This window comes from Balaenoptera borealis, assembly GCF_965194805.1.
Source record: "Balaenoptera borealis genome assembly, chromosome: 6".
In the NCBI taxonomy this organism is placed as follows: domain Eukaryota; kingdom Metazoa; phylum Chordata; class Mammalia; order Artiodactyla; family Balaenopteridae; genus Balaenoptera; species Balaenoptera borealis.
In genome coordinates, this window is record NC_138863.1 from 72,395,308 (window position 1) to 72,423,088 (window position 27,781).

At 34.3% G+C, this 27,781-nt stretch overlaps 1 protein-coding gene across 16 annotated transcripts in view; it reads left to right on the plus strand.

The window, feature by feature from the left end:
• BAZ2B (bromodomain adjacent to zinc finger domain 2B) overlaps positions 1-27,781 on the plus strand; it is a 297,378-nt gene that overhangs the window by 170,380 nt on the left and 99,217 nt on the right. For 11 of the 16 annotated variants that reach the window (XM_082395173.1, XM_082395167.1, XM_082395172.1 and 8 more), the window contains 5 exons: positions 11,394-11,582; positions 15,678-15,845; positions 16,792-16,985; positions 23,114-23,317; positions 23,635-24,030. In XM_082395173.1, coding sequence (XP_082251299.1) covers positions 11,394-11,582; positions 15,678-15,845; positions 16,792-16,985; positions 23,114-23,317; positions 23,635-24,030 — 1,151 coding nt within the window. Of the gene's footprint in view, positions 1-11,393; positions 11,583-12,089; positions 12,163-15,677; positions 15,846-16,791; positions 16,986-23,113; positions 23,318-23,634; positions 24,031-27,781 lie in introns of all 16 variants that reach the window. The other 5 variants (XM_082395176.1, XM_082395171.1, XM_082395180.1 and 2 more) reach the window with 4 other exon arrangements.

A 27,781-nucleotide genomic window follows, 5' to 3' on the forward strand; every position in this document is an offset into this window, starting at 1 on the left:
CAAATAGTACCTTATCCTGGGACTTCCCTGGTGGCGCAGTGGTTAAGAATCCACCTGCCAATGCAGGGGACATGGGTTCGAGCCCTGGTCCGGGAAGATCCTACATGCCGAAGAGCAACTAAACCTGTGCACCACAACTACTGAGCCTGTACTCTAGAACCCACGAGCCACACTACTGAGCCCACGTGTCACAACTACTGAAGCCCACGTGCCTAGAGCCCATACTCCACAACAACAGAAGCCACCGCAATGAGAAGCCCACGCACCACAACAGAGAGTGGCTCCTGCTCGCCGCAACTAGAGAAAGCCCACACACAGCAGTGAAGACCCAATGCAGCCAAAATATTAATGAATTAATTAATTAATTAAAAAAATTGTACCTTATCCTTTGAATGTCTGTAGGATTTGTAATGATATCTTCTCTTTCATTATTGATATTAATAATTTGTGCTCTTTTTTCCTTTGTGACTAGAGCTTTTATCAATTTTATTAATCTTTTTGACAAACTAGATTTTGGTTTCATTGATTTTTTTTTTTCCCGATATTCTGTTTTCTGTTTCATTGATTTCTGCCCTTTATTATTTCCTTCTGTTTTTCCATGGGTGGGATTTCCTCATCTTTTCTCCTAATTTCTTGAAGAGAAAACTTAGATCGTTTATGTTAGACCTTTCTCCTTTTCTTATATATGCATTTAATGCTATGAATTTCCCTTTTAAATACAACTATAGCCGCATCCCACAAATTTTGATATGTTTTCATTTCATTATCATTCTAGTAAAAATATTTTCTATTTTCCTTTGTGAATTCTTCTTTGACTGATGGGTTGTTTAAAAGTCAGTAATTTAACATTTAAATGTTAAATGTTTCAATTGATGTCCATTTTAGTTTTATTGTGGTCAAAAAACATACTAATGATATGTGCTCTGTTTTTTGGCTTCCCACTGCCACTTTTGCAGACTGGCCCCCTGTGGGTCTCCTCTGTGCCTGTAAAAGTTGTTGGGTCAGCCAACTACGTAGCAGAGATGCATCTCTTTCTCTTTGTGGTTTCCTTGCTCCTAAGATTACCCCTTGATTTCCAGCTGCTCTGCCAGCTTTCGACTCTGTTCTCTGACAATTCAGGCTTTCTGCTGTCTAAGCTAATCATGGTGAAGGTATGCACTCAATTAAGGAATGCATCAAATTGAACAGATCTGCTGTGTGTAGCTCTATCTTTCTGTACGTTCTCTCCTGGCTATTTTGTGGTGCCTCATGCACAGTGTACTTTTAGCTAGGCACTTGGAAAGTTTAATCTCTGAATTTGAGTCTCCTTTCTGTGGTTTGATCACTGCCAAGATTTCCCCTTTAAATTTCCTGATTTCCTGATGTTTTCTTAGCCCTGGAGTCTGACCTCTGGCACCTTTAGTTGATAAGCCTGCTGTTTCATCTTCCACTGTTTTCTGTAGTTATAGCTGTGAGGTTTAGACAGCAGTATCAGACCAGAAAGCCACAAAGTCACACTTCTCACCCCTTCTTGTTACCATTTTTTCCAGATTAAACTTTCCCCTGGCTTTTCTCTGCTTTTGGATGCTTTGCAGTATCTTTAGTTTTGTTGTTGTTGTTTTTTGATATTTATTTATTTATTTGGCTGCACCAGTTCTTAGTTGTGGCATGCGGGATCTTTTAGTTGCTACGTGCGGGGTCTTAGTTGCGGCATGTGGGATCTAGTTCCCTGACCAGGGATCGAACCCCCGGGTCCCCTGCATTGGGGGCGTGGAGTCTTAACCACTGGACCACCAGGGAAGTCCCTTGTTGTTGTTTTAAATCACATTTTTATAATTATTTTCTGTGGATGATTTGTGTGACCACTTCACTACTACTCCACCATTACCTGAAGTTGTCCCCTGCAAAATGAATCACTTTCTTTTTTAAAAAAATTTTCACCTGAGACTCCAGGGGTGACATGTGACACAATCTAGCCAATCCAAACATCATATTTCCCACACAATGATGGTTAAGTGATTGGTTAAGGAAGGCACATGAGACTAATCAAAGGCAAAGAGTTTCCGTTCTGGGATTTTTACTGCGACTGGTGAGGGAGGATACCCTTTTGTCCCACAAACCTAAAAGGAAGGGCCTATCTGAGGAAGTAGAGCCAAGAGACGAAAGAGAAATTAAGTCCCAGTAAGCTTTCAGCCAACCTTCTTTATCTGAAGTGTGCCTTTTCCCAATGCTTTTATGTTATGTGAATCAACACGTTTACCTTTCACTTAACCATTCTGAGTTGGATGTTTTGTACTTTTCAACCTAACTGATATACCCTCTGTGATCGAAGCCCAACTCAGGGTCTCAACCATGTTCTCCCTTTGTCTTAGAGGAACTGCATAAGGCTGATTTTCATGCTTTGTCTCAGGTTAAGTGTTCTGAGACATTAATTAGAGAAGTCTCCTCTGTTCATAGCGTCTAGGTAATTGCTCTACTATTACCTGTTTTTGCACCTAGTAATTTCCTCCATAGTACTCTTCACAGTTTATAATTATAGATTTGGTGTTGTTTTACTTATTTGTCCCTTTTTCTACATTTAAAAGGCAGGGACCATACGGTTTTTTTATTGATATGTATCCAGTCAGTGCCTGGCACAAAATATATGCTCAAGAAACAATTGTTGAAGAAAGGGAGGGAAGGAGAGGTGAACTTGCAGGAATAGGACTTGCAAATTAAATGATAAATTTACTCTAATTAATAAGTTTTCTAGGCTGTATTATGCTTTGCTCTGGTAATACCAAATAACTGCAGATTTTAGTTGGAGATGGGCATTATAAGCCACAGGGTAAAGAATCTTAAAAGATCAGACCTTACTGATGAGGCATTGAATAAATAAACCCTGAAAATCCAAAGTTATTAATTAGAACTTCTTATTTAAAAGATGGAGCTTACGTTTACAGTCAATAGAGAATCGTCAAGAGAATGAGAGAGGCTTATTCTTGAGGGTTTGGATATAAAGCCAAAGTTTTAGTCTCTTTGAGTATTTATATTATAGTATGAACTATTACAACAATAATTGTTTTATAGTTGTCTGTATTCTAGATATCTGTAAGTCACAAATAAAGGCCCTGGAATGTTCAACTGTCTAGCTTTTTTTTCCCTTTCAGTAGATTTATTTAATGAAGGGTTTGATCACAAGGCACCAGGTATTTTTGAAATATATTTTACCTAACTTTTTAAAAAATTTATTTATTTATTTATTTATGGCTTCTTTGGGTCTTCGTTGCTGTGTGTGGACTTTCTCTAGTTGTGGCGAGCGGGGGCTACTCTTCCTTGTGATGCGTGCGATTCTCATGGCAGTGGCTTCTCTCATTGCAGAGCACAGGCTGTAGGAGCGTGGGCTTCCATAGTTGTGGTATGCAGGTTCAGTAGTTGTGGCTCACAGGCTCTAGAGTGCAGGCTCAGTAGTTGTGGTGCACGGGCTTAGTTGCTTCGCCGCATGTGGGATCTTCCCGGACCAGGGCTTGAACCCGTGTCCCCTGCATTGGCAGGTGGATTCTTAACCACTGCGCCACTAGGGAAGTCCTTACCTAACTTTCATGAGTAGAACTTCAGAGTTTTAATTAGAATTTTACAGGTAAATTACTAAAGAAAGGTAATGCCTTCAAATCAATTAAGTAATCTTAAAAATGAACCTAGGGTTATGCATAAAATTGTTTCTTCCTCCCCCCAAAAATATGTTGAAGTCTTAATCCCTGGTTCCTCAGAATGTGACCTATTTGGAAATTGGGTCCTTAAAAGAGGTAATCAAGTTAAAATGAAGTTATTAGGGTAGGCTTTAAACCAAAATGACTGGTATCCTTATTAAAATGGGGGAATTTAGACACAGAGATGTGTACAGAAAGAAGCCCATGTGAAGACATAGGAAAAATGCCTGAGGTTACCAAAAGTTAGGAGAGAAGAATGGAACAGATCCTTCCTTAGTACCTTCAGAGGGAGCATGGCCTTGCCTACACCCTGCTTTCAGACTTTTGTAGCCTCCAGAACTGAGCCAATAAATTTCTGTTGTTCTAAGTCACCCAGTTTGTGGTACTGTGTCATGGCAGCCCCAGCAAATTAATATATGACTTTTATTTTAATGCACTGCCATTTTTGATGATTAGCTGTACTTTGCAGGTTGTATACTAGAGGCTGATTTTGCAGTGCTGTAAAAATATGCTGATAGTTTAAAGAACTAGAGAAAAGAGTTTAAAGACATGTTGCAACAAGTTTATGTAACAGTGAAAGATGTGTGTTTTTCAAAGTTGGTTTTAGTAATTTTTGTTCATTATGGGCAAACTAAGACTTCTTTATTGAAACGTAAGTAAAATAAGATTTTAGAATTAGATTGTTTTCACTGTTATTTTTTATATTTCATTATAAAAATAAAGTACATCTATATTTGAATATAGAAATATATATAAAATAATAGTGTAATTTTAGTATTTTAATCTGTGAACTCTAAATTCTTTCATTAGATATAACAAAAATGCTTTTTTACAAAAGAGCAGCTGCTCCTATCTTTGAAGAATAGTCATTTGCCTGAAGATTGATACATCATTGGCTGAACTGAATCAAAATCTTGTTCACCATGTTCAGTGTTATATAGAGTAGTAGATTTTGTTCCCAAGGCTACCTAGACTTTTAATGATTTTTTTTTTCTAATGAAAAGACTGTTTGAAAGGAAATTAGTAACTTTATATTGAATCCTGGCAGATACTAACTTAACCGAGTGATCAAAGTTAATATCACCAGCACCACATAGCAGCATCACAGACCCCAGATATTTTGTGCTGAGAAGGACACATTGGGTACTCTTCCCAATCATGTTTAACCTCTTCTAATCATGAGAAAGCATCAGACAAACCCACCTTGAGATGCATTCTACAAACTACCTGACTAGTACTCTTTAATGTATCAAGGTCATGAAAGACAAGACTGAGGAACTGTCACAAATTGGAGAAAATTAAGGAGACACAGTAACTAAATGCAATGTGAGATCCTAGATTGGATCTTAGCACAGGAAAATGACACTAGTGGAAAAACTAATGAGATCTGAATAAATTCTTTATTTTAGTTAATTAATCAGGGTTAACTTCTTGGCTTTGAAAATGATTTTTTAATCATATAAGATGTTAACATAGGAGAAGTTGGAACTCTGTACTATTTTTACAACTCTTGTAAGTCTAAAACAATCTCAAAGCAAATACTTAAAAATAAAAAGAAAGACTTTATTTCCATACCATGCTTTTTTAATGTTAAAATGTAAAGGTTAACTACTAAAAATGTTATGAGAATAAAGGAATGAAATGAAGATTATTGAGGGGAAACATTTTGTCACCATTAGCTATAGAATTCTTTCTGTTTGTTCTTTAATCAAAGTTCAAGTTTGTAGAATTTGTACATTGTGAGTTTCAGAATATTTAAACATTAATATGTTTAAGAATTATAATATATGGGCCAATAATTTGAGCATTTCTTTAATTTACGGTAATTTCACTTTGTTTATTACACTCAGTTATTACTAGTGTTAAAGTACTCTTGTAACCTGTATTTGAATGTGCTACCGTTTTTGATGATTAACCATACTTTGCAGGTTGTATACTAGAGGCTGATTTTGCAATGCTGTAAAATGTGCTAACAGTTTAAAGAACTAGAGATAAGAGTTAGAAGACATGTTGCAACAAGTTTGTGTAGCAGTGAAAAAGCAAAGACATTTTTAGCACACAAAAAGCAGCATAGGTAGAATTCTATCATAGTAAGCAGTCTCCTTGATTTTTTAAAAAAGATTAGATGCTTTAGGATACTTATTCCTTATAATCATTTTGTTTTAATTTGCTATTTGGACTTTTCCTGATTGGTAGGAGATTTGTCCACTGGTAGTGTAGGTTCAAGACATTAGTACAGTATTTATATTATTTTGTTTTTGTTGGGGAGGAAACCCTTATTGTGTCATTGCGTGAAGTTCGTTAATATTAATAAAGACACTTGCAGTTACCGTGCATTGCTACTGAGACACTGGCATTTTGTGTAACTGCTTTTAATCACTTATGTATAGATTGGCTAGTACAATCCGAAAAGCTCTGCTAAAAAGTAGTCAGCTTATTATAACGTAAGTTGAGGATTTAGGCATTACAGACATATATTTTCATTATGCAGTATATGCACATTGTTACCTGTCAGTTAAAATGGAAACTAATAAAAGTTGCATTTATAATGTTCAAACTATGCTTGAATGTTAATATCTGTAAAAAAGAATAATTATGGTATTCTAAAACTATTTTCATTTTATGATGTAATTTATCAGTTTGCAAATGTGTTCTTTGAGCAAAATTGAAGAGTTTTAATCATAACAGGTTTTTATTTGGGAGAATCTTCTGATATTAGGTATATTAATGTAGAAAAAAGTTACTTCTCCAAAAGTAGGGCATGCTAATATCCAAATAATTTTATTTTTGTAGTCATAAATCTAATAGAGCCGGTTTGGCTTGTGTTGTCTTTTGTTTCCTATAAGAAGATATTCTGCTCTTTTGTTAATACAGAGTGTGCTTTGTTTTAAATGTAGTTGTAGAGTTCACTGAGTCATCTCCAGTCTGTGATCAAAAATCCCCTTGTGAATAGTAGCTTGAAGTTTCAAGACAGTTGGAGAAGGGGAAGGGCGTTGTCCTGGCAATGAAACCAAAGGGTGTAATCAAAACAGCACCCTCTGCTGTCTAACAAGATTAAAGCCACAACATAGGTATCATTAAATTAGCTTCTAATTACCCAAAGAGCTTTTAGTAACATTGTGAATGCTTTTTATAATTGGAACAGAGGAAAAAAAGTGAGATATATTTTTATCACTTAAAGAATGACTCCTGGTTATTTTAGCTTTTTGAAGGAAGAGAGAAACAAAGAATTGAAAACGTACCATTTTAGAGTTATCCACAGCAGGTGTTATGAAGTATTATCCCTGCAACTGCTAACAGTTTGCTTTATGCAGTGTTGTACAGAGTAAAAATGATTAAGAAATGATTCTTTCCTTTATAATCTTACACCCTAGTAATGGTATGATGAAAGATTGTGAATAATCATGAATGTTCAAAGGAGGTCCAAAACATACCTGTCTGGGAGATTCAGGAATACTTCTTGGGCAATATTTTTTTGAGATGATTATGAAAGGATAGTTAAGGTTATAAAAGGCAAAAGAAGTCAAAGAGCATGTTATATAAGCATGGAGGGTCTGAAGAAGAAGAAATAATGTGACCAAAAATACAGCAGTGGGAAACATTCATTAAGCACCTGTTATATTTCAGATTATGCCAGGTATTGGGGATTACCGAGATGAATGAGATTCAGTTTTGCTCTCAGGGAGCTAAAATCCTAGTTTAGAATTCATGTGCATAGAAGTGATAGTTAAAATAGTAGAAGCCCATGAAATGACTGAGGAAGAAAGCATAAAGAGGAAAAAAGAGACAGTTGGACAAAATCTTTAAGAATCTTATATTTAGAAAAAAGAAAACCCAATAAAGTAGACAGTAGTATTATGGGAAAATATAGTTAAGAAGAACATCAAAATAGTTCCATGACCCAGAGCTTAAGGATAAACATGGGTTTTAATAAGGAAGAGGTAATCAACAATGCCAGATTTATAGAGACAGGTTAAAAATGAGAAGGGCAAAGATTAATGGAATCTAGTGGTTAGGAAAAGTTAAGTTCCTTTACAGGCAAAATGGAAGGGAGGCTTGGACTTGGCACAGCTATTAAAGATTCTGAGAAGTGAGGAGGAAGTAGACATACAAGTGTAAGAATTTTCTTTCAAGGTTAACAAGGAGAGATGTTGAGATGGGATTGAGAGGGAAGGAGATAGATAGGGTCAAGGGAGTGGTAGAAGATTGAGAGAGACCAACGGTCATGCTGAGAAATAAGGAAATGGAAATGTGGAAACCGTGGTTAGAGTAAAATTTAAGAATTTAAGATCTTGGAGGTGGTAGAATTTTATGTGATCAAATACAACATGTGGCCTAAATGGAATCAAGGAGAAATAAAAGGCCAAGTGGTAATTTAAAAAAAAAAAATTAGGACTCAGGGTTGGTGACATGTAAGGCAAAAGGAAACTAGTAAGAAGCATCCTTGCAAGTTTAAATGAAAATTCAGGACAACTTCCTATTCTGATGAAGCCCTTTGGAATCAATCCCATGGATGTGCCTCTTCTGCTCTTAATGAGTAATCAATTCACTCAACAGATATTTATTGTATATCTACTATATACAAGACACTGTTTTAGGTATTTGGGATCTGTTACTGAGTCCTTTATGTGACGGTACCAGTTTATAATATTAAAATATTAACTAACTTGTTTTATACATTGTGGTATGAAAAACAGTCTTATACTATTTCAATTATGTTCAAACCATTGAGTTCCTTAAGGCTAGGGATTATGTCTTATTCATCCTTGTATGCTAATTACTAAACGTAGCACCTGGTGCTTAATAGATATGTTCATGAAATGTCTGAATTACGGAAACTGTTGAATAAAGAACAGAATAATTCTGGAAGGTTTTTACATAGAATTAGTAGCTGGCTTTTTTTTTAAGGCAGTGGCAAAAACAATACTAAAATTATATGTAGTATTACAGAGCCTTTTAATGAGAAAGATACACTTTTCTGTATCACTGACTTCTATATTCTTGCTATAAAGGCAAAATTTAGTAAAGATTATTAAATGTAATGTGAAATTATTTCCCTTCTGTTGTATAACTTTATCCATGTAAAGCAAAGAAAATCTCTAATGTGTGTTTTTAATAATGCATGGTATCATTGTAATCATTATAATGTGGGCCTGATATTCTTTACTAAATACAGACGTGAACCTTTTCTTACCAACAAGGAATAGGCCCTATCGATTCTGTTGTCACTCAAGTACTTTCTATGCTTTAATTATCTTCAAAAGTTTTATAAGAAAGAATAAGAAAATAGAGTAAGGTAGCTTCTTCGTAATTTTGCCAGGCATAGATATAACTCTGTGAACAAGACTATATTTTTTTTCCCCAGTTTGAATCTGTGGTGAATAAAGCTCATATTTTGTTGAAATTTTATATTCAGCTCTTTCTAGATATCACTCTTTTTAGAGTTAAAAAAAGAACTTTTAAAATTATCAAATTGTGTAAGATCGATTCTTAATTATTGCTGCAAGAGTGACAACTTCATTTAGGTATTACTCATGTTTTCTGTTCATGAGACTCCAAGGTTTAAGCTCATTTATTTCTTCACAATTAGAAAATTAATGTTTTAACTATACATTTAAGAATGCTGCTTACTAGAAGTATTTCTATCAGTTTCTGACCCTTTATAATTTTAATGTGTTCTGAATTTTTATAATATTTTGTGTAGTTTTGAGCTTACCTCACAAAACTTTTTGTATTAAGTCACTGCTACATATATATAGTTGACAAATATAATTTAAGAATTTTTATTTTATAAAATATAAATGAAAAATGATTCTAAAATTCACAAACTGAATGTTTAGCTCAACTTGCTTATCAAGAAAACTGATATAGAAGGAAATGTAACAGATCATAGTATGTTTATAAATAAAACATTTGATTAAGGACATGTCATTCAGGAAGTTGAATTGATTAGTGAGAATCGGGGATTTTATAGGCAATCACATGTGAAAATAAACAATGGCTCTTAATGTTACAGGCTCATTTTTTTAGAGAAACTAGCTGGGTTTTTGAGAATTTTTCCTCCCCCCCCCAAAAAAAATTTACACAATCTTTCTGGTGCCATAGCACTAGTCTTAAAAATAGTGATATTTGAGTAACCTCCTTTCTTCCAGTAGCATGCCCTATTTTGTTTTGACTTAACTTCAGTGCTAATTGCAGTCCAGAACTCTGATTACACAAAAGTACCAAATTCACAGATTTTCTGTTTAGGCTTTGATGAACAAAAACTAAGATTGGCTGACTTAGAAAATGTACCCAAGTTTGAATCCTTCCCTTGTTTTCCTCCCTCAGTTTCTTTGTGAGCCTTCCTTGTAAAGGCACTTTGAGGATCTTCCCTATGAGATCTACGTATTGCTTTGTTATAGTGGGACCTCAACCCTCAATTAGAACTTTTTACCTTGTAGGCTAAGGTACTTGATACAATCTATTTAAATCTTACTACTTCAATGAAAAATATAGTGTTATTTCAGTAAAGAATATAGGGCTTATATTAGTCAATGAGAGTACACCATGACCTCTTTGATGACTTCCTCTTAGTTTTCAGTGAATAAAAAAGCAAAGAGGAGGGATTTTGTTGATAACTAAATGATAGCAAAATATACTTATTTTTAAGTTGTATTTTTTAATTTACTTCAAACATATTGTATTGAAACTATATTGCAGTGCATAGTCAGGTCTGATATAAACGGGATAATACGGAAGCCTTATATTTATTTTACACAGAGCACCATAGCTTTCATGCAGTAAATTCTTAAGATAACCTGGAGTGTGGGTTTTGATATTCTGTTTTCACAGTATCAAGCCAGGGAAACTTAATTATTTCCCGGAAGTAAAAGGAAGATTTCCAAGTATTAACAAATCTTCTGCCAAATCCCTACAAACTATGAAAAATAAGTTGTGTTTTTGATGGTATAACACTGCAACTTGGGGTTATGACACTTAGTACTAGATTCTCTTTAGAGTAAACGTAGAGATTGAAAAACCACACATTTGGATTGAATATGAACTTTCTATCACAATGTTTAAAAATGATTTTTATATTGATAACCACCCTCGGATGCATTTAGAAATAAATTAGTAAGTTTATTTATTAAATCTTTATGCTGTCGGATATATTGCCTTATCAGGCTAGAATATAATCCATTTTTGGTATCAACTCTCCTCACCTAAAAGATGTTGGATGGAGACCATAGCTTCAATTCTGGCACATGGAAACTAGGAACTCTTTGCCTAGAGTGTATGACAGTTTGAGTAATGAATTGGTGACAGATTCTGGATTTATTTTATTGATTTTCAACTTCGTATTAATTAGATGTTTTTATCTTCTTTCTTATGAGTAAAAAATTTTGATAACATATTAATGTGCATGTATTAGCAGCAAGTTTGCCTCACTTCGGCAGGTCAAACTTTACAATTAGTGAAAATTGTGTACTTAAAGCATCGTTCTCAAATCTCAAAATTCAAAGTAAATAAGGTTATACCATTCGTTTTAATTATTTTTAGAGTACTTTCATGTCTCTAGAAACATTCTGCAGGGTTTGAAGAACAGAAATGCAAAAGAAAAAAGGTATAATAAAAATTGAATAGATAAACTATTATAAACTTTAACCCACTATGAACGCTGAAATCAGATAAATCTCATCTGTTTTTCTAGTACAACTTTAAGTGTGTTTTTTTCCCTCCCAGGACATTTATTCAGAGCAGCTGGGGATCACCTGTTTAACCTGTCCACAGTGTCGAGTGCCTTCCCAGTGGTCAGCCACCCAGTCTTTGGTCTGCATTCAGCCAGCTCAGGGCATTCAGAATTTGGTGGTTTGGGGACACTTGGTACACCCACAGCCTTAGCTGCACATCCCCAACTAGCGTCTTTTCCAGGTAAACATCTGTTACAAACAGTGTTCAAGGAAAGGAGGAAAGCTTGAAAATGTTCAAGCAGTACTTTGGTAATTAACTTGAACAAAAAGAATAGTATTATGCCTGGTATATTAAAGCTCTTGTGCAAGAATTAACTCAGTCCTTTTTATCCTGTGCAAAAAAATAAAACACACTATGTGTGCTAGGTGGCAGCACAACTGACTAGGTATTCAAGTGTTAAGCTAGAAAAATAGGCATCTGCCACAAAAGTGAGTAATTAGGCCAGGTTTTTCTCATGCTTTATATTGAAGTAGAAAAGTATATATATGGGAAGTATAGAGTTTGATTAATTATTCTCAGCTTTATTTGATTTTTTAAAAAAATATTTAACTTACAGTGGAAAACTAGAGTCCAGTTCTTATAATAAATATACTATTATTTTGAGTTCTCATTTCTCTGCATTTATAAGTAAGATGAGCTTGGCTCTTAAATTTCTATTTTTTTCATATTTCATTAAAACAACCATAGATTTGCACCACTTGCGTGGCAGGAAGACCAGAATTATCCCAAATTCTACAGATTATGAGGATTCAGGAGTTCAGTAAGACACCAATTAAAGCTTAACTTAGACAAACATGCTGTAATTTCTCTTGTTATATTATTTTGAAAGTCTAAACTTTAATGTGTTTCCAGTGATTAACTTTACCTTAATAAATTTTAGTTAAGGATGCATGATTTACTGTTACAGAAAGTAGTTTAAAAATTAGAGCATAATTCAGAGACAAATAGATCTGAATTTAAATCTGGCTTTGTTACCTTTTAGCTGTGCGACCTTGATTGAACAAGTAACCAGAGAGGAGATAGTAATGTGGCTAGAAAGTTAAAACAAAGTCTTAAACTAAGTCTTGACGTTTGCTTTAAAAATACTAATAGGAATTTATTTCAGTCAGTTTTGAGCATGGTTGCTTAGCAAGATGAGTACTCAATAGGTATTTGCTGAAATATAGGATTGCTGAATAAAAAATTAAAATAGGTAATTGTAATATAGATAGTTGCTAGTACCTTAAATTTTTAAAATTGTTTTATCATAGTTTATTATATTTGATATAGTTTGATATATAAAGTATTAATTACTTTTGAGCATTTCTAAACCACAATGTAATTATTGTATAATTAAAATCAAATATCTTCTGCACTGAAAACATGGTTAAAAGGTGTAAAGAGTTACTTATCTCAACTTCAATAATGTTGATACTTCCACTGTATAGAAAAAAATTTGATAACTTCCCTCGCCTACATAACCTATTCACCCATTCATTTATTATAGCATCTACTATGCTATAAGAGCATCTACTATGTTCTTTGCAGTAGGCCAAGCACTGAGGAATATACTAACATAGTATGTGTTACATTGCTTATAGTTTTTAGGAGATAGATAAACAGACAATTACAAGACAGAGTCTTTAGTGGTAAAAGTATGCCTGTATAAGCATACTTTTTTGCCAAGTGAACAGAGACTATGCCTTGTTTTAGAGGCCTCATTTGTTTAAGTTGTACATTTTGTATAACTTAAATTTAAATTTTCTATAATTAGTTTTATTCAAAAGGGTAACCAAAATGCCAAAGTTTTTAAATCACCTACTAAATAAATGAAGACACACAGGAAGAAATTACTAGGAATTTTAAATGAGAAATAGTTTATTTTTAAATATTATCCACTTCTAAATTTGTCTGCATTTCAGATAACTAAATCAACACATGCAAATCACTTAATGGATATTAGTATAGTAAAGTTTTTTATATTGAAATAGTATTTCACGGTAAGTTCTTTTAAAACATTTACAGTTTTTAATCATTATATTTTTATATTACCGTGAATTTTCATGAAGTATCTGGCTCTATCAGGTATGAAAGATTTTTAAATTCTGCTGTCTTCTAGGTTCAAATTGAGATTCAGTATATCCTCTGAAATATTAGAATCTTTCAGTTGAATATGATTAATGTTGTTACCATGCAGTTACTGCCCTTGAATACATTTAGAATTTCATCATGTGCTGGTTTATGTGATTCTTATTTTATATATTTCATTTTATCAACAAGCTAGTTTGTGAGTGACTAAATTTTGTTTTTTTATTTTCTTAAATTTGGAAGAGAAATAAGCTCATCACTTAACAAAAATTCTGTTATTTCCCATGAAGTATTAGACATTTGTGAAGCTTGTGATCAGAAGTGCTACCGTTTTCATCTTTTTATTTAATTGATCTTATTTGCTTGTATTTTTACTCATGGTGTCACCTTATTTATAACGTACACATTTTCCAGTTGTGTTTTTTTTCTGATCCCTATTGTGTGCTTATTTACCATTGACATTCTAAGTACATTTTTATGTTTTTTCTGAGTTTGATTATGTCTAAAATATTTGAGTCTTATTACACTTTGACTGCCGATTTGTTGGTTGTTTACAAAGTCTGAATGTTCAACTGTAATGCTTTAATTATAGACTCTATTTTAAATAATATGAATATTTCAGGAAACTGAAATTTCCTTTTTTATCAGCTATGTAGGACCTAGTTTTCAAACCTATAAATAACAACAGATTCCAGCTGCGCTGATACAAGCCCCAAATACATAGTTTTTCTTCCTATCTACATGCAGTTCTTTCATCTAAACAGTAGATAAATGATTTATGGTTTTGTATAGTTATTCTTGGTTCAGTTCCCATCATTCAGCCACTGCTGAATATACATTGGTGTCATTTCACTAGCAGTGCCTTCCTGCAGCGCAGAAGAATAGCTTTTGCAGTTTTCTGCTTATACTGTTTTTTAGACCTTTCAGAATGTCAGTTACCATGAACATTTCACTTTTTTTTAAGCTAAACTTTTGTCTTTAGCTAATGAAGGTGAACATCACTTAACATCCTATTTTTAATAAAGAGATATTCCTAGAAAAGCTTTAAAGATCATATAATGTAGTACACTGACAATATTGAATTTTTCCCATAGTATATTATTGGGGTTTTTCCTCTAATTTTTTTGTGGTTTTCAAGTTAATGAAAAGTATCCTATATCTCTTGGAAGATTAGCCTGAAAGGTAATAACTGATTTGGTAATCTAGCTGGTTAGCCAATTGGAAAATATTCTTTCTGAGATTTTACATGGGGCAATTCAAGACTGTCCATTAGGTTATTTCAAATTTCTTCTTAATCTTCACCCTTCCCTAAATAATGTATTCTATAAAATTTGTCTTCCCTCCTTTTCTAAAAGTTTTAACTAAAAGCCACTGTTTGAATATCTAAATTGCATTTGATGATTTTCTACCATTTAGTCATTTTACATTGATAAAACATTGTTTTCTGTAATTTATGAGAGGAAGTATAAATAAAATTCAGGCTTTCTTCATTAACTTTAAGGGGAGAAACTTTATAAATCTTTTATATTTTAATGTGACTTAACTTGTTTTAAAAATCTTCTTTGAAGCACTTTTCGTTGTTTAGACTCCCCCCCCCCCTCAAAAAAAAAGGCTTACTGATTTTGCTATCTCTATTGTTTTGTTTGGGTATAGGATGTTTTCTTCCATAAATGCATTTGAGATATGCTGGATTACAGTGGTCTTTGTATTATTATTTAAACCACCTGATTTATCACAGCCAGCTTTATATTATATGTAATTTAAGGAAATTCTTAACATAAGTTGTAGATGGTAACCTTAAATTCTAAGGTTTTATAGTAGCTTAAAATAGTCTTAAATATTCTGTTTCTTTACTAATTTAGAAAAATTATGATGTAAGTCATCAAAGAGTCAAATAGTTCTTTAATATTCCAGGTTTCCCATTTTATTTTTAAAACCATAGCCTACTTTTGTTCTTCATAAATTTGAACTCAAGGAAGCTGCTAAGTGAAGATCCTTGGATACTGTCTTAATGAGCAGAATGATGAGTGTATAACTTCTAATCAGCTGTCTTATAATTAGAAAGATGATGAGAACTATGTGTAATTCAGCAATTCTGTTCCAAGATGAAACTGGAAATTTTTTTCAGGAATGAAATATAAAAAGCACTGTGAAATTAGCTAGAAAGTTAATTCAAATATTTTTGCTTGTTTGGTGTTTGGCTTTGAGGTGCAGAATGGTGGCGAACAACGGATGTTCACACGCGTGCAGGGGCAACCTTCTTTCCACCATTGCTGGGAATTCCACCACTGTTTGCTCCTCCAGCCCAGAATCATGATTCTTCTTCATTCCATTCAAGGGCTTCGGGAAAAAGTCATCGAAATGGTCCTGAAAAAGGTATCCATGTTAACTTTAAGTGAAGTACTACAAATCCTCCATTTCAATACCTATTTTTAATAGGGTTCAGATTTAGTAACAATTGTGGGGCATTGTGCTAGACACTTTCACATTGTCTTGCTTAATCCTTATAATAACTCTTTGAGATTGGAAGCATTGTCATTTTGCAGCTAAGGTTAAATAAGTTATTCAGGGAAGTACTGTTTACATGTTGACATTGCATAGCAGAATTTAACCCAGGTTTTCTAACTCCCAACTCCGCTGCTTTTTCCTCTGTATCTCATTACCTCCTTCATGTTCACTCAGTAAAATATATTACTTTTTCTGTAATTAAGCATTAAATTAATTAAAACTAATGTGTTAGTACGCCTTTTTTCTTTTAAATTGTCATTAATATTTCATAGTTGATAACTGTTGTTAGAATACATTTGCAAATTATAATAGCACTTTAGACGGTTTATTATTACCTTTCTTTTCACTTAAGTAAGTGTTTGCGGAGTTTGCTCCGAAACGGGGAATACTCGCATTTAATTATCCTTCTAAAAATTTTTTAATTGAAGTGAAATTCACATAAATGTAAACTTAACCGTTTTAAACTGAACAATCCAGTGACATGTAATGCATTCATGGTGTTGTACAACCACCACCTCTATCTAGTTTCAAAACCTTTTCATCACCCCGAAAGGAAACTTCATACCCGTTAACCAGTTTCTCCCCATTATTCCCTCTCCCAGTCCCTGGCAACCACTAGCTTGCACTCTATCTCTATAGATTTACCTGCTGTGAATATCTCATATAGATGGAATCATACAATTTGTGTCTGGCTTCTTTCACTTAGCATAATGTTTTCGAGAGTCATCCACATTGTGGCATATGTCATTACTTCTTTCCTTTTTATGGCTGAATAACATTCTCTTGCATAAACATATTTATTTTTACTTTCAAGGTGTAAATGGGTCAATAAATGGAAACAATACATCGTCTGTATCTGGTATCAACACATCTGTACTATCCACTACTGCTTCAAGTTCTGTGGGACAAACTAAAAGTATAAGCTCAGGTGGAGGAAATCGAAAATGTAGTCAGGAACAAAACAAAACCCAGCCTTTGGATGCTAGAGCTGACAAAATCAAAGATAAGGTAAGTTGTCCTTTGAGGCACAAATATATAACAGATCGATGTAAGTATTCTAAAGATCAAACCACCTGAATCTATGGAATAACTTTTTATGAATTATCAATTCTGATTTTTATAGATATTCATTTTTGTGGGGTGGTTTTAGTATTATGCATCTAAAAAATTAAAACTGTCAGCACCAGTATAAATAATACAAATAGTAGTCATAGATAAGATTTATTGAGAACTTAACACAGGCCAATTCTGCTGTAATTGCTTTGCATATAATATCTATTTCAATCCTCCTTATACCCCTACTGAGGTAGGTACTATTATTATAAACTGGGAAAAAGAGCCCCCAGATAGTTGGCCATTAAGTGGTCAGGATTCAAAGTCAGGCAGGTTGACTCCAGAGCCCATGCTTTAGGAAAACAAAAACAAAAAACCTTTCATTATGGAAAATTTCAAATATACACCGAAGACAGAATAGCATAATAATCCTGTGTACCCATTATTTCAGTTTCAACAGTTACCATCTCACGGCCAATGATATTTCATCATAACCCCAGCTGAATTCTCCTTTTCTCCTTTGCCAGTTGGCACTATGTTAGACCTTGTCAATAGACGGTCCTGGAGACACACTGGAAGAGGAAAAGGCTTCTGTTCCTGGTTCAAGTGTTTTCTTCTTGGTCTTATGCTGTGGCTGCCAGTGGATGGCTTCCTCACCAGCTGGCGGCTACTCTGCCAGTTGTGTTCAGGAGACCCAGTAGTGTATACCGTCTAGTGAGTTTCACTGACATCCCAGCAGGCAGCTTACTAGTGAGTTTTGCTGGGATGCCAGTGGTTGGCTTTCTAGCTAATTTTACTGTCACCCCTGATAGCAGATTCCCAGCAGGTTTTTCTGGCACTCCAGCAGGTGGTGTCTCCTGTGTACCAGCCTTGATCTGTGATACCTCAGTGAGCTTCTCTGCCATCCAGTGGGCAGCAGCCACATCCTTTCCAACAAAGTGTGAAGCTCAGCCTTGGGTGAATGAGGGGTTGGAGAAGAAAGACCCTCTTCCAAGTTTATTTTAGTACTCTACCTCAGCCGTACAGGAAGTGGCTCTTCCCTACATCGGCTATTCCGGTATTCTTTACAGGTCTCTTTCCCTCTTAGTAGTTCATATTCTGTTACTAGTTGTTGCTTCTTTATGACAAAATTTCCCTGTTCAAATTGATAATGTGGTTTCTGCCTCCTGACTAGACCTTGTCTGCTATAGAAGCAGTATCAGGAGTAGGGTGGGTATGCAGATTGCACATGGTAAATTCACTGCAATATTCTGGTCACTCTAAGCCTTTGGATTTCCTCTTCCACATCATGCCAGGGAAGCTGTGACATTTCAGCTTTACTAAATATAGTTCACCACTGTGTCCAGATTTCATTCATCCAACCAAGTAAGCTGAGATACCTCCAGCTACAGGAACTAACACATTATATCCAGACTTTCTAGTAAGTGCACCTGTATCGGTGAATTTGGTCTGCTCCCATTGGTAATTTCTTCTTGAGAGAGAAGTCTTGGTTTATTCTGAGTTAAAGCCTTAACATCAACTGCAAACATTTCGGAAACAAAAATAATAACTAGAGCAATGTCTTTTCATCTACGTTTTATAAAAACCACTTTCAGGGCCTGATTTTTCTGGGGGGAGAGAGTCAAAAGTTTGTGATCCTGTAATACCACTTTCTCCATTACCTCAGCTATAATAATAAGGGAATTGAAAAGCTTGTGACCCACCATAGCAAGCGCAAGGTATGAGTAGTCACTGATTGCAAATAGTGCTGATCTGAACTTTAAATCTGAACAACATGCCTCCCAGGCTCCAATTTTTAACCCCAAGGAACTATTTTATCAAATTTTTCTTTGTCCTTTCTCAAGACAGCATTGAGCTCCATATATTTTCCAAGATCAACTAAACAAATAAAGGTTTCTTTCCTTTTGCCCAGCATATTTTATAGAAATACTTCCTCTAGATCTTTCAATTCCCTCTCAACAGAAGATAAATGTTTTCCAGCACATAGCAAGACATATGAGGGTCTGGGGGAAGGTCATCTGGTGAAGCTTCAAAGCCTAATGATACCCATCACAAAAACTCGACAGGACTCTATTTAGGCCCCAAGACAAACATTACTTTCCTCTTCAAGCCACCCCACTGAGCACTTGAGCAAATGTGATAAAAGACTTGGTTGTTTCCTTCCAGCGACACAGGTTTTAGGGTCACACTTTCCACCTGTTCCTCTTCAACTGCTCTTTACTCTTTTCCCTTATGATTTGTTTCAAGGGCATTCCCATTAGTATGAGCTCCAAAGACCTGTCTCTGTACTGCTTCCAGCTTCTCTGCACGCCAGATGCTGTCTGAAAACACCACCCATTCCTTGCTCCCATGGTACTTTGAAGCAGGTCGTAGACATTGTATCATGGAATATATTTATATCTCTATGTATTTCTAAAAGTTAAACGTCCATGTTTTTAAACCTTACACTATCCTACCTCTTAGAAGTAGTGCTAAATCTAGTAACATCTAGTACCTCTAGTGCCTCCGTAAGGTACAAGGCAAGACTTTAGAGGAATGGATATGAAATAGATCGTGTCCTTAGTTCTAGTAAGGAATCAGTATTGACATTCCTAAACGAAATTGGTGCTTTTAAAGTAGAAAATATTTCCAGGAGCAGGTATTAAAAACTTGCAGAGGTACCTCTTTAATGATATAAAGAAAATTCCAGGTACCATAGGGGTGTTGATTTACATCTACATAGAAGTAACACTAGAGAGAGATTGACTGTCAATGTGAGGGATACTAGAATTTAAGATTTCAGAAGAGTATCTTTGGATAATTCATGGTCTGGGATGAATTTGTGTTAGTAGGTTGTTAAATGAAGATGAAGGGAGTTGAAACTGAAGAAGAAAATCCTATACTTTTTTTACCCAATGTTTTTTAGTTTTAAAAACTTTTTAAAAAATTGCTTCATCAGCCCTTTTCATGTGTAGTTTGAAAAATGTTCTTCAGCTGATTTTGATCATCCCTCCTGGGAGGCAGGGTTACTTATCTCAGTAGTACTCATTGAAAATCATTGATTAAGTCCAGTTCCCTCACATAGTCTACATGTATATTTAGAATAAATAATATAAGTATTTTAAATTAAACAATTGAAGTAAGTCAACACAAACTAAAATATACTAACATACAGCCTGTTGAGAAAAAAATAAGACAATTCAAGGTTAAGTTCCACTCCTGCTGCCATACAAATTATTGTTACCACAGCAGCCGTAACAGTCTTTTAAAAACATAAGTGGTTTTTTTATCGTTTTAGAACATCCTATGTTATCACTCTGTCTAATAGTTTCCTATCCCACCAAGAATAAAATCCTTGCCATGGCCTATAAGACCATGTGTGGTCTCACCCCTGCCAGTCTTCCAGCCTTATTTCCTACTGTTCTCTCCCAGGTTTCTGTGCTATAGCAGGTCTAGCTGACTTTTCCATTCTTTGAACTTGTCAAACTTGTTTCCAGCTCATGGCTTTTGCCTTTGCTGTTTCCCCTGTCTTGAAAGGCCCTTTTATCTTTCCATGACTGGCTCTTGCTCTCCACTTGGGTCTCAGCTCAGAAGAGTCTTACCTGACAACTACATCTAAATCTTCATCCAGCACACACTGTCTACTCAATTATCCTGTTTTAGTCATGGTATTTATCACTCAAAAACCCTTATTTATATTGTTTGTTGATTCTCTTCTCCCTGTTCCCATGAGAGCAGAGTTGCTGTCGGTTTATCACACCCTTGTATCCCCAGAGACTAGAGCAACTGTGCCTGGTACATAATAGCCTTGAATATGTATTTGTTTTGCTATTGAAAGAAAGAAATATACAGTGAAATGAAAGTTCAAGGAGAGGGTTCTGAAAAGCTTTCCCAGATTGGTTGGGGAGGTAGAGTTTATTATTAATAAACTCTCCTTTGATCATTTTTTTATGAACCTAAGACTCATTTTTAAAATGTATAAATGACAGAAAAAAGACAGACTACCTAATTGTGAGAAGGCAAAAGGACCACCCTCACCCCCCGCACACGTTAATAGGGACCAAAGAGATGAAATTGGTGATATTGAAACTCATTTTTCTCTTTTTCTCTAATACCTGGACTTGTCTACTCATGTCTACTTTTGTTTTAACATGGGTACTAAATTTGTTACCTTATAAAACACAAACCCTTTGCACACTGTCAGAGTATGCTCTGCAAAGACCACCTGCATCAGAATCACGTTAAGGGCTTGTTTCGTACAGATCCCTGTGCCTTGTTTGGAATTGGGACCCAGGAATCTGCTGGTTGCAGCAACTTCTGCGGTGAATGTTATGCTCCCTAAAGCTTTAGAACCCGCACCTCTAGACCCACTCTAGGGGAGTGTAGGACCCATCTGTCATGCTGCCTTTAAATTAAAACTACACAGATTACTTGGACATTGAAATAGTTTATTTTTTTCTGCCAAATCATGGTAGCTCCCTCAATCCCTTCCTTACTTAGCCTCTACTAAATCCGAAAGTGATAACTTCAGTTTAGATTCCTTATGACTTTCATAGTCTTGCTATACATGCTTAGAAAACTCACAGCAGATTTTGGTTGCAAAGAAGGAGTGGTTTCTCTGCCAAATAAATGATAGGCTTAATGTTATTATATTACTATTGTTTCCCTTTAATCTGTACTTTGGTCTTTCTCATCCTTTGATTTCCTTTATTCCAGTTCACTTTCTGCTTTACTGTGAGGGAAGAAGATAGCTCAGGGAATGATGGAAATATTAGCTTATTGAAGGGTGTGTCTGCGGAGGAAGCATTACAGTTGCTAGTTTGGAGCAGTTAACACAGTACCATGGCAAGCAGAATATAACAGGAGTGACTCTCCTCACTCATGTATTTTACATGATTTAAATCAAATTTTAGAAGACACAAAGGAAAGAGTATAGATTTGCAATCTGTAACTACGGCTTCAACCTGGCATCCTTTTGTAGAGGTGTATTACTGTCTTTTATTCCCCAAACCCAGTAGTTATGAAAGGCTGTATTTCTATTAAGGCCACAACTTTTCTAATTTGCTGCTTTTGTAATTTATTGCTGATTTTTCTGTATCTTGTTCTCTATTTTATCTACCAGCAAACACTATAGAAATGTTCCTAAGTAACTTGGGATTATACTCAATCTTGTTGCTCTGTCGTTTTGACATTTCTCCTTTTTAGTCTTCCTATTGGCAGAGTTTTAACTTTTTCATCGTTATATAGTTATTAGTTATAATTCATCTCATTATTTTTCATCTTTTTATCCACTACCATTGTCTGTCCTTTAAGCACACAACTTTCCTTTTATGGGACCAAATGTCCCTTTCCAGCTTTGGATTTTCATTGTCCTATAGGATTTTAAATGTTCCAGAAATTAATCTCCTTCTTTATCATATTTTTCTATCTTTTTGATGTGGCAATATTAAAAAACTTAAATTCCTTGACCCTAATTAAAGCAGCCCCTTAAGCCTTTTTCTACCTATTTTATCTTCTCTCCAGTACTTTTTACTATATGGGATTATTTGCTTTGAAATTAATCTCTGTCTAGTCCACCACCACTAGAATGTAAGTTTCTTGAAGGCAGAGACTCATCTTAGACTTCATTGGAGTCCAGCACCTAGAAAGCTGTGTTTGGCTACTGACTCACTATTTGCACAAAGAAAGAAGACTAAAAGCTAAGTGTAGAACATCAGTGTATGTAACCCTTATCATAAATTGCTCTTTTTAATCTGTCCTACATTTTGAAGCATGGCAGTCATATGAGTGTGTATATATGTATACATATGTACAGATATACACACTATGTTGATGTTTTCAGTATTCTATACAGAATATTGTATAGCATATTGACAGAGTTTATACTTTTTACTGGAGAATTCCTGTCAGATAAGTTAATTAGATCAGTTGGTTGAATAAATACCCTTAAAACATGTGACTTTTTACTTTTTTCTAAAATGACATTTTAGAAAAATGTTTTGAGATTGAAAATATCATTTAAAAATTAAAAGAGCATACCTCTTACTGAAACTTGAATTTTTTCTGAAAATAGAAGTCTTGTTAAAAATCTTGTCTTTATCCAGAAACCAAGGAAGAAAGCTATGGAAAGTTCTAGCAACAGTGATAGTGATTCAGGCACATCATCAGACACATCAAGTGAAGGCATTAGTAGTAGTGATTCAGATGATCTAGAGGAAGATGAAGAAGAAGAAGATCAAAGTATTGAAGAAAGTGAAGATGATGATTCTGATTCAGAGAGTGAAGCACAACATAAAAGTAACAACCAGGTAGGTACAAATCGTTTCATTGGCAATATCTACACACTACTCATATTTAGGAATTAACTGTCTTATCTTAACTCTCAAAGTCTATAAAGTTTAAAGTTAATCATTGCCTTTAGTTCTTCCTTTTGCGTAAGAAAAAAAAAGGAGGTGGTGAAACATTTTTAAAGGAACATTTTGTGTACTTTTTAGTGAGTTTTATGTATCTATCATAAGTCATTAGGAACACTTTTTTAAGTACCCTTTTTTTCTCCATGTTTTACTGCTTGATGCTCTTTGTTTTGATAGACGTTAAGAAGTTGCCTTTTAATTTCTATTTACAGGTGCTATTACATGGTGTTTCAGACCCAAAAGCAGAAGGACAGAAAGCAACTGAAAAAGCCCAGGAAAAAAGAATACACCAGCCATTACCTCTTGTGTCTGAATCCCAGACTCACTCATCATTCCAATCCCAGCAGAAGCAGCCTCAGGTTTTGTCACAGCAGCTTCCATTTATTTTCCAAAGCTCTCAGGCAAAGGAGGAATCTGTGAACAAACACACAAGTGTAATACAGTCTACGGGATTGGTGTCCAATGTGAAACCTTTATCTTTGGTAAATCAAACCAAAAAGGAAATTTACATGAAACTTATAGTTCCTTCTCCTGATGTACTTAAAGCAGGGAATAAAAATACCTCTGAAGAATCTAGTCCTTTGACCAGTGAATTGCGTTCCAAACGGGTGAGTTAAAAATTATTTGTAGAAGAATTTTACTATTAGAAAAACAGCTTTTATATAGTCTTATACAAGTTTAAACTGAATTCTACTCTTATTGTTATACTTTCTTAGTCACCAGGAATAGAATATGCATGTCAGAAAACTAAATTTCTCTGATTTTATATTTACATACACACCTGTTGAATGTATTTTTGGCAACACAATCTTGTCATTTTTCCCCAGGTTTAATGATTTAGTAGTAAGGGGAGAAATATGTTTGTATTGGACATACTTTACAATTACTTTTGTTTAAAATCAATATCCTTTTTTTTCCTAATATTAGTATATTCTTTTTTAAAGGAATGAACTCTTGAGTCATTTACCTCTGTAGTCCTATAATTTGTCAATTTTAAGTATAAAAATCCTTTATAAAGAATGCTTTTCCTTTACCATTCTTAATTAATTATACGAAATACAAAATATTTTTAGTAACGTTACTTCTATAAACACCAGAACCACTCATCAGAGAATTTTTTTCATCTTTATTTTCTTGCTGTTAGTTTTATATTATAATATTATATAGTCTACAGTCATATGTCCAGAAGAATTCTAGTAATTAAATGACCAGTGCTTTTTGTTCTAGAACTCACCCAGACTAGAGAAAAAATATTATGTTTGAACACAGTCTCCTGTCTTTTGGTTATACAAATTATCAGTAGGCATCCTAATCATTGGGAAAGACCTGTAGAGCACTTACTGTTTTGCCAGCCATTCATTGTTTTAAATGCTGAACATGCATTTACTCATTGGATACTAACATCTGTAAGTGCCACTAATAATATTATGTCCATTTTCAGATGATCAAATTGAGATTCATAAGACTTACGTAACTCTCCCAAGATCACACTGCTAGTTGGTGACGGAGCTAGAATTCAAACCTAGGCAGTGTGGTACTAGAATCCTTGTTCTTAATCACTGTGATATGCTGCCTTTCTTTCTCAAAAAAGTCTCAATGTCCTTGTCCATTGACTCTTATTTTACAGTGAAGAATTTCAGAACAAGGACAAAGAAAAATGACTTGAGCAAATCAGGCTCTTTTGAGAATCTAAATGAGTAGTTCTGAAGACTAAGTGTACATTAGAATCACCTGGGAAACTTTAAAAATGACCTAACCACCTCAGAACAATTTAAAATCAGGATCTCTTGTGTTGAGACTGAGGTATTACACATCTAAAAAGCCTCCCAAGTGACTCAAATGTGCAGCCAAATTTGAGAACCACTGATCTAAATGGAAGGACCAGTGGTATCATAATATCACACATATGAGAACTTGTAATGCACGGGCCAGTCATAAGGAGTTATTGTTATTGGCATCACATTATTGACTCTCCTTGAGAAATTAAGCAAATTAAAAATCACATTGGGTTATTTTAATTTTTCATTAATATATATTCCACTTTAAGGTAAATGAATTTACAGAGCCACATCGAGTTACTTGCATTATGAAAGTTTTCTTAATTTTTTCAAAGAGTTTCTTAAATTCTTATTTAAAGACTTTCATATGACTGCCTATTAGAAAGTCATTTATTAAACACTTGCTTATTTAAATGTAGCCAAGCTAGGCTTTCTACACATATGATCTTATGTAATCCTTACAAAATTGTGTGAGGTAAAGAAACTAAGGCTCAGAGAGGTTAAGTCACTTTTCAACATCATATAACAAGTTAAGAGCAGACAGGTTTTAAACCAAGATCATTCTGACTTCAAAGCCCATGATTAAGATGAAATAATTTGGTGTTTCTGAAATGATAATGGTTGTTAATGGGAAATATTTTATATGAATGGGCATTCACAGTAGACTCAACTCTCAATGACTTTATCTACTTTTTATTGGTATCTACTATTGAGTTAAAGGGTATTTTTAGAAATATTTCTCTTACATCAGTTCTCTTCCTTTATGCGACAGTCTAACATAGAATTTTGCTTGATTTCTTACGATAGTCTCAATTGTTTCATGCTTCCTGCTATGTATCTGGCTCCCACAGTAGTCTATGATTTCCTTCAGTGTTATTTAATCATTGGATCCTTTCGTACCCTTATACTGTAGACATTTAATTTAAATCAATATACATTAATCGTACATAAAGACCAGGAGTGAAAAATCTTTATCAAGTTTTGCCTAGAGGATTTTTTGTGGCCTTACAGAGACTCAGGTAAGAACTAGGGGAGCAAGAGCTTGGAGGTAGGACAAAGCTTCGAGCCTCTCTCTTCTCATACTCCTGTCACCCAAGGGGATATCTTAAAGTAGCAGGACATTTGCTGCTATACAGGTCTCTTTTTTCTCCCCTCCTACTTTATGTACACCCCTAATATCAAAAAAGATAGCATGTTTGCTGTAAAAGAGTAACTGATACTAGTCTTGGGATAAAATACAGTGATCGTTGGTTATTTTCGAAAACCTTCAGATGTCAGCATATGAGAAGTGATTCTTCAGAGTTATAGAGTGAGAAACAATTTCAGAAAATTAAAATATAAAATTTAAAACTAAAGGGAAAGTTTTTATTTTCATTACTCTTTTGATCCTACGTATTTGGAAGGAATATTTACTACCTATTAAAAAAAGAATACAAAATGATTATGTGACAAGTATCTTATGTAAAAATTTTGCTATAAAATTCTTTTAAAAAGGTAAACACAATTATGTAGTATAATATTCCATATTTTATTCACTGAATAAATACCAATCAAGCAGTTTCTCTTTGTGAGGCATTGCCTTATGTATCAATACAAATATTATGTGACAGTCTCTGTTTACAAAGTATTAACTTAATTTTCTAAACAAATACAGTGAGGATAAGTTAAATAAGATAAAGAAGTTTATATGGGAATTTCTTACTGCTTATTAGTACTGGTGCTTTAAAACATTTAATAAGTCATTCTATATGGCATTCCATCTGCATTTATACTTGTGAAATAACCCACCACAAGGCTTTGCTGACTTGAGTGTTAACAGCCCGGGTCCAATGCTGACAGTACTGCTGATTTTAATTTCAAGGCAACCATTTTCATTACAGAATTTTACCTTTCAAAATTCAACTCTATTTCTATTAACTTGATATTTTAATCATCCTACTTCAGTTTGTTTTTTAATATTTTAATTATACAAATTTAATGAAATTCATATGATGTTATTCTTTTCATGAAGATTCTGATAGCCAAATAATTTTTTGTTTCTTATTTACATATGTAAATGTTATGGCTTAATGGTTTACAAAATAATTTTTCCCAAGAAAAGTATAATTTTTCTAAACTGTTTTCTAAACTCTTTCCAATGCTAATGTGCTGAAGGCACTCAAAAGTATATCCCACAGAATGTTGAGCCAGCCTTCCCACTAACCTCAAATCATGATTACTGTAGGTAATACAGGATAGAATAAAAGGAGGTATAAAGGAGCTCAAGGATAGAGGCAATGAGTGCTTTGGGCTGGGACAAACATGGAAAGCTTCTTGGGCTGGATTTTGAATAATGAACAGGAGTTCATCTGCTTGAAGTTTATTAGAGGAAGATAATTCGTGCAAAGAAAATGGTGATAGCAAAATGTGGAGGTGGTGAAAGTATGACATGCACAGGGCATGGCAAATAGTCCACTTGGACAACAAAGGGAGTAAAAAGTAACTTGAGTATCAGATTTAACTATTTAGGGTTTATAAAGTGAGCAATGATGGAAGAGGCACTAAAGGTTTTGACCAAAGTGCTAATATAGTAAAATACGGC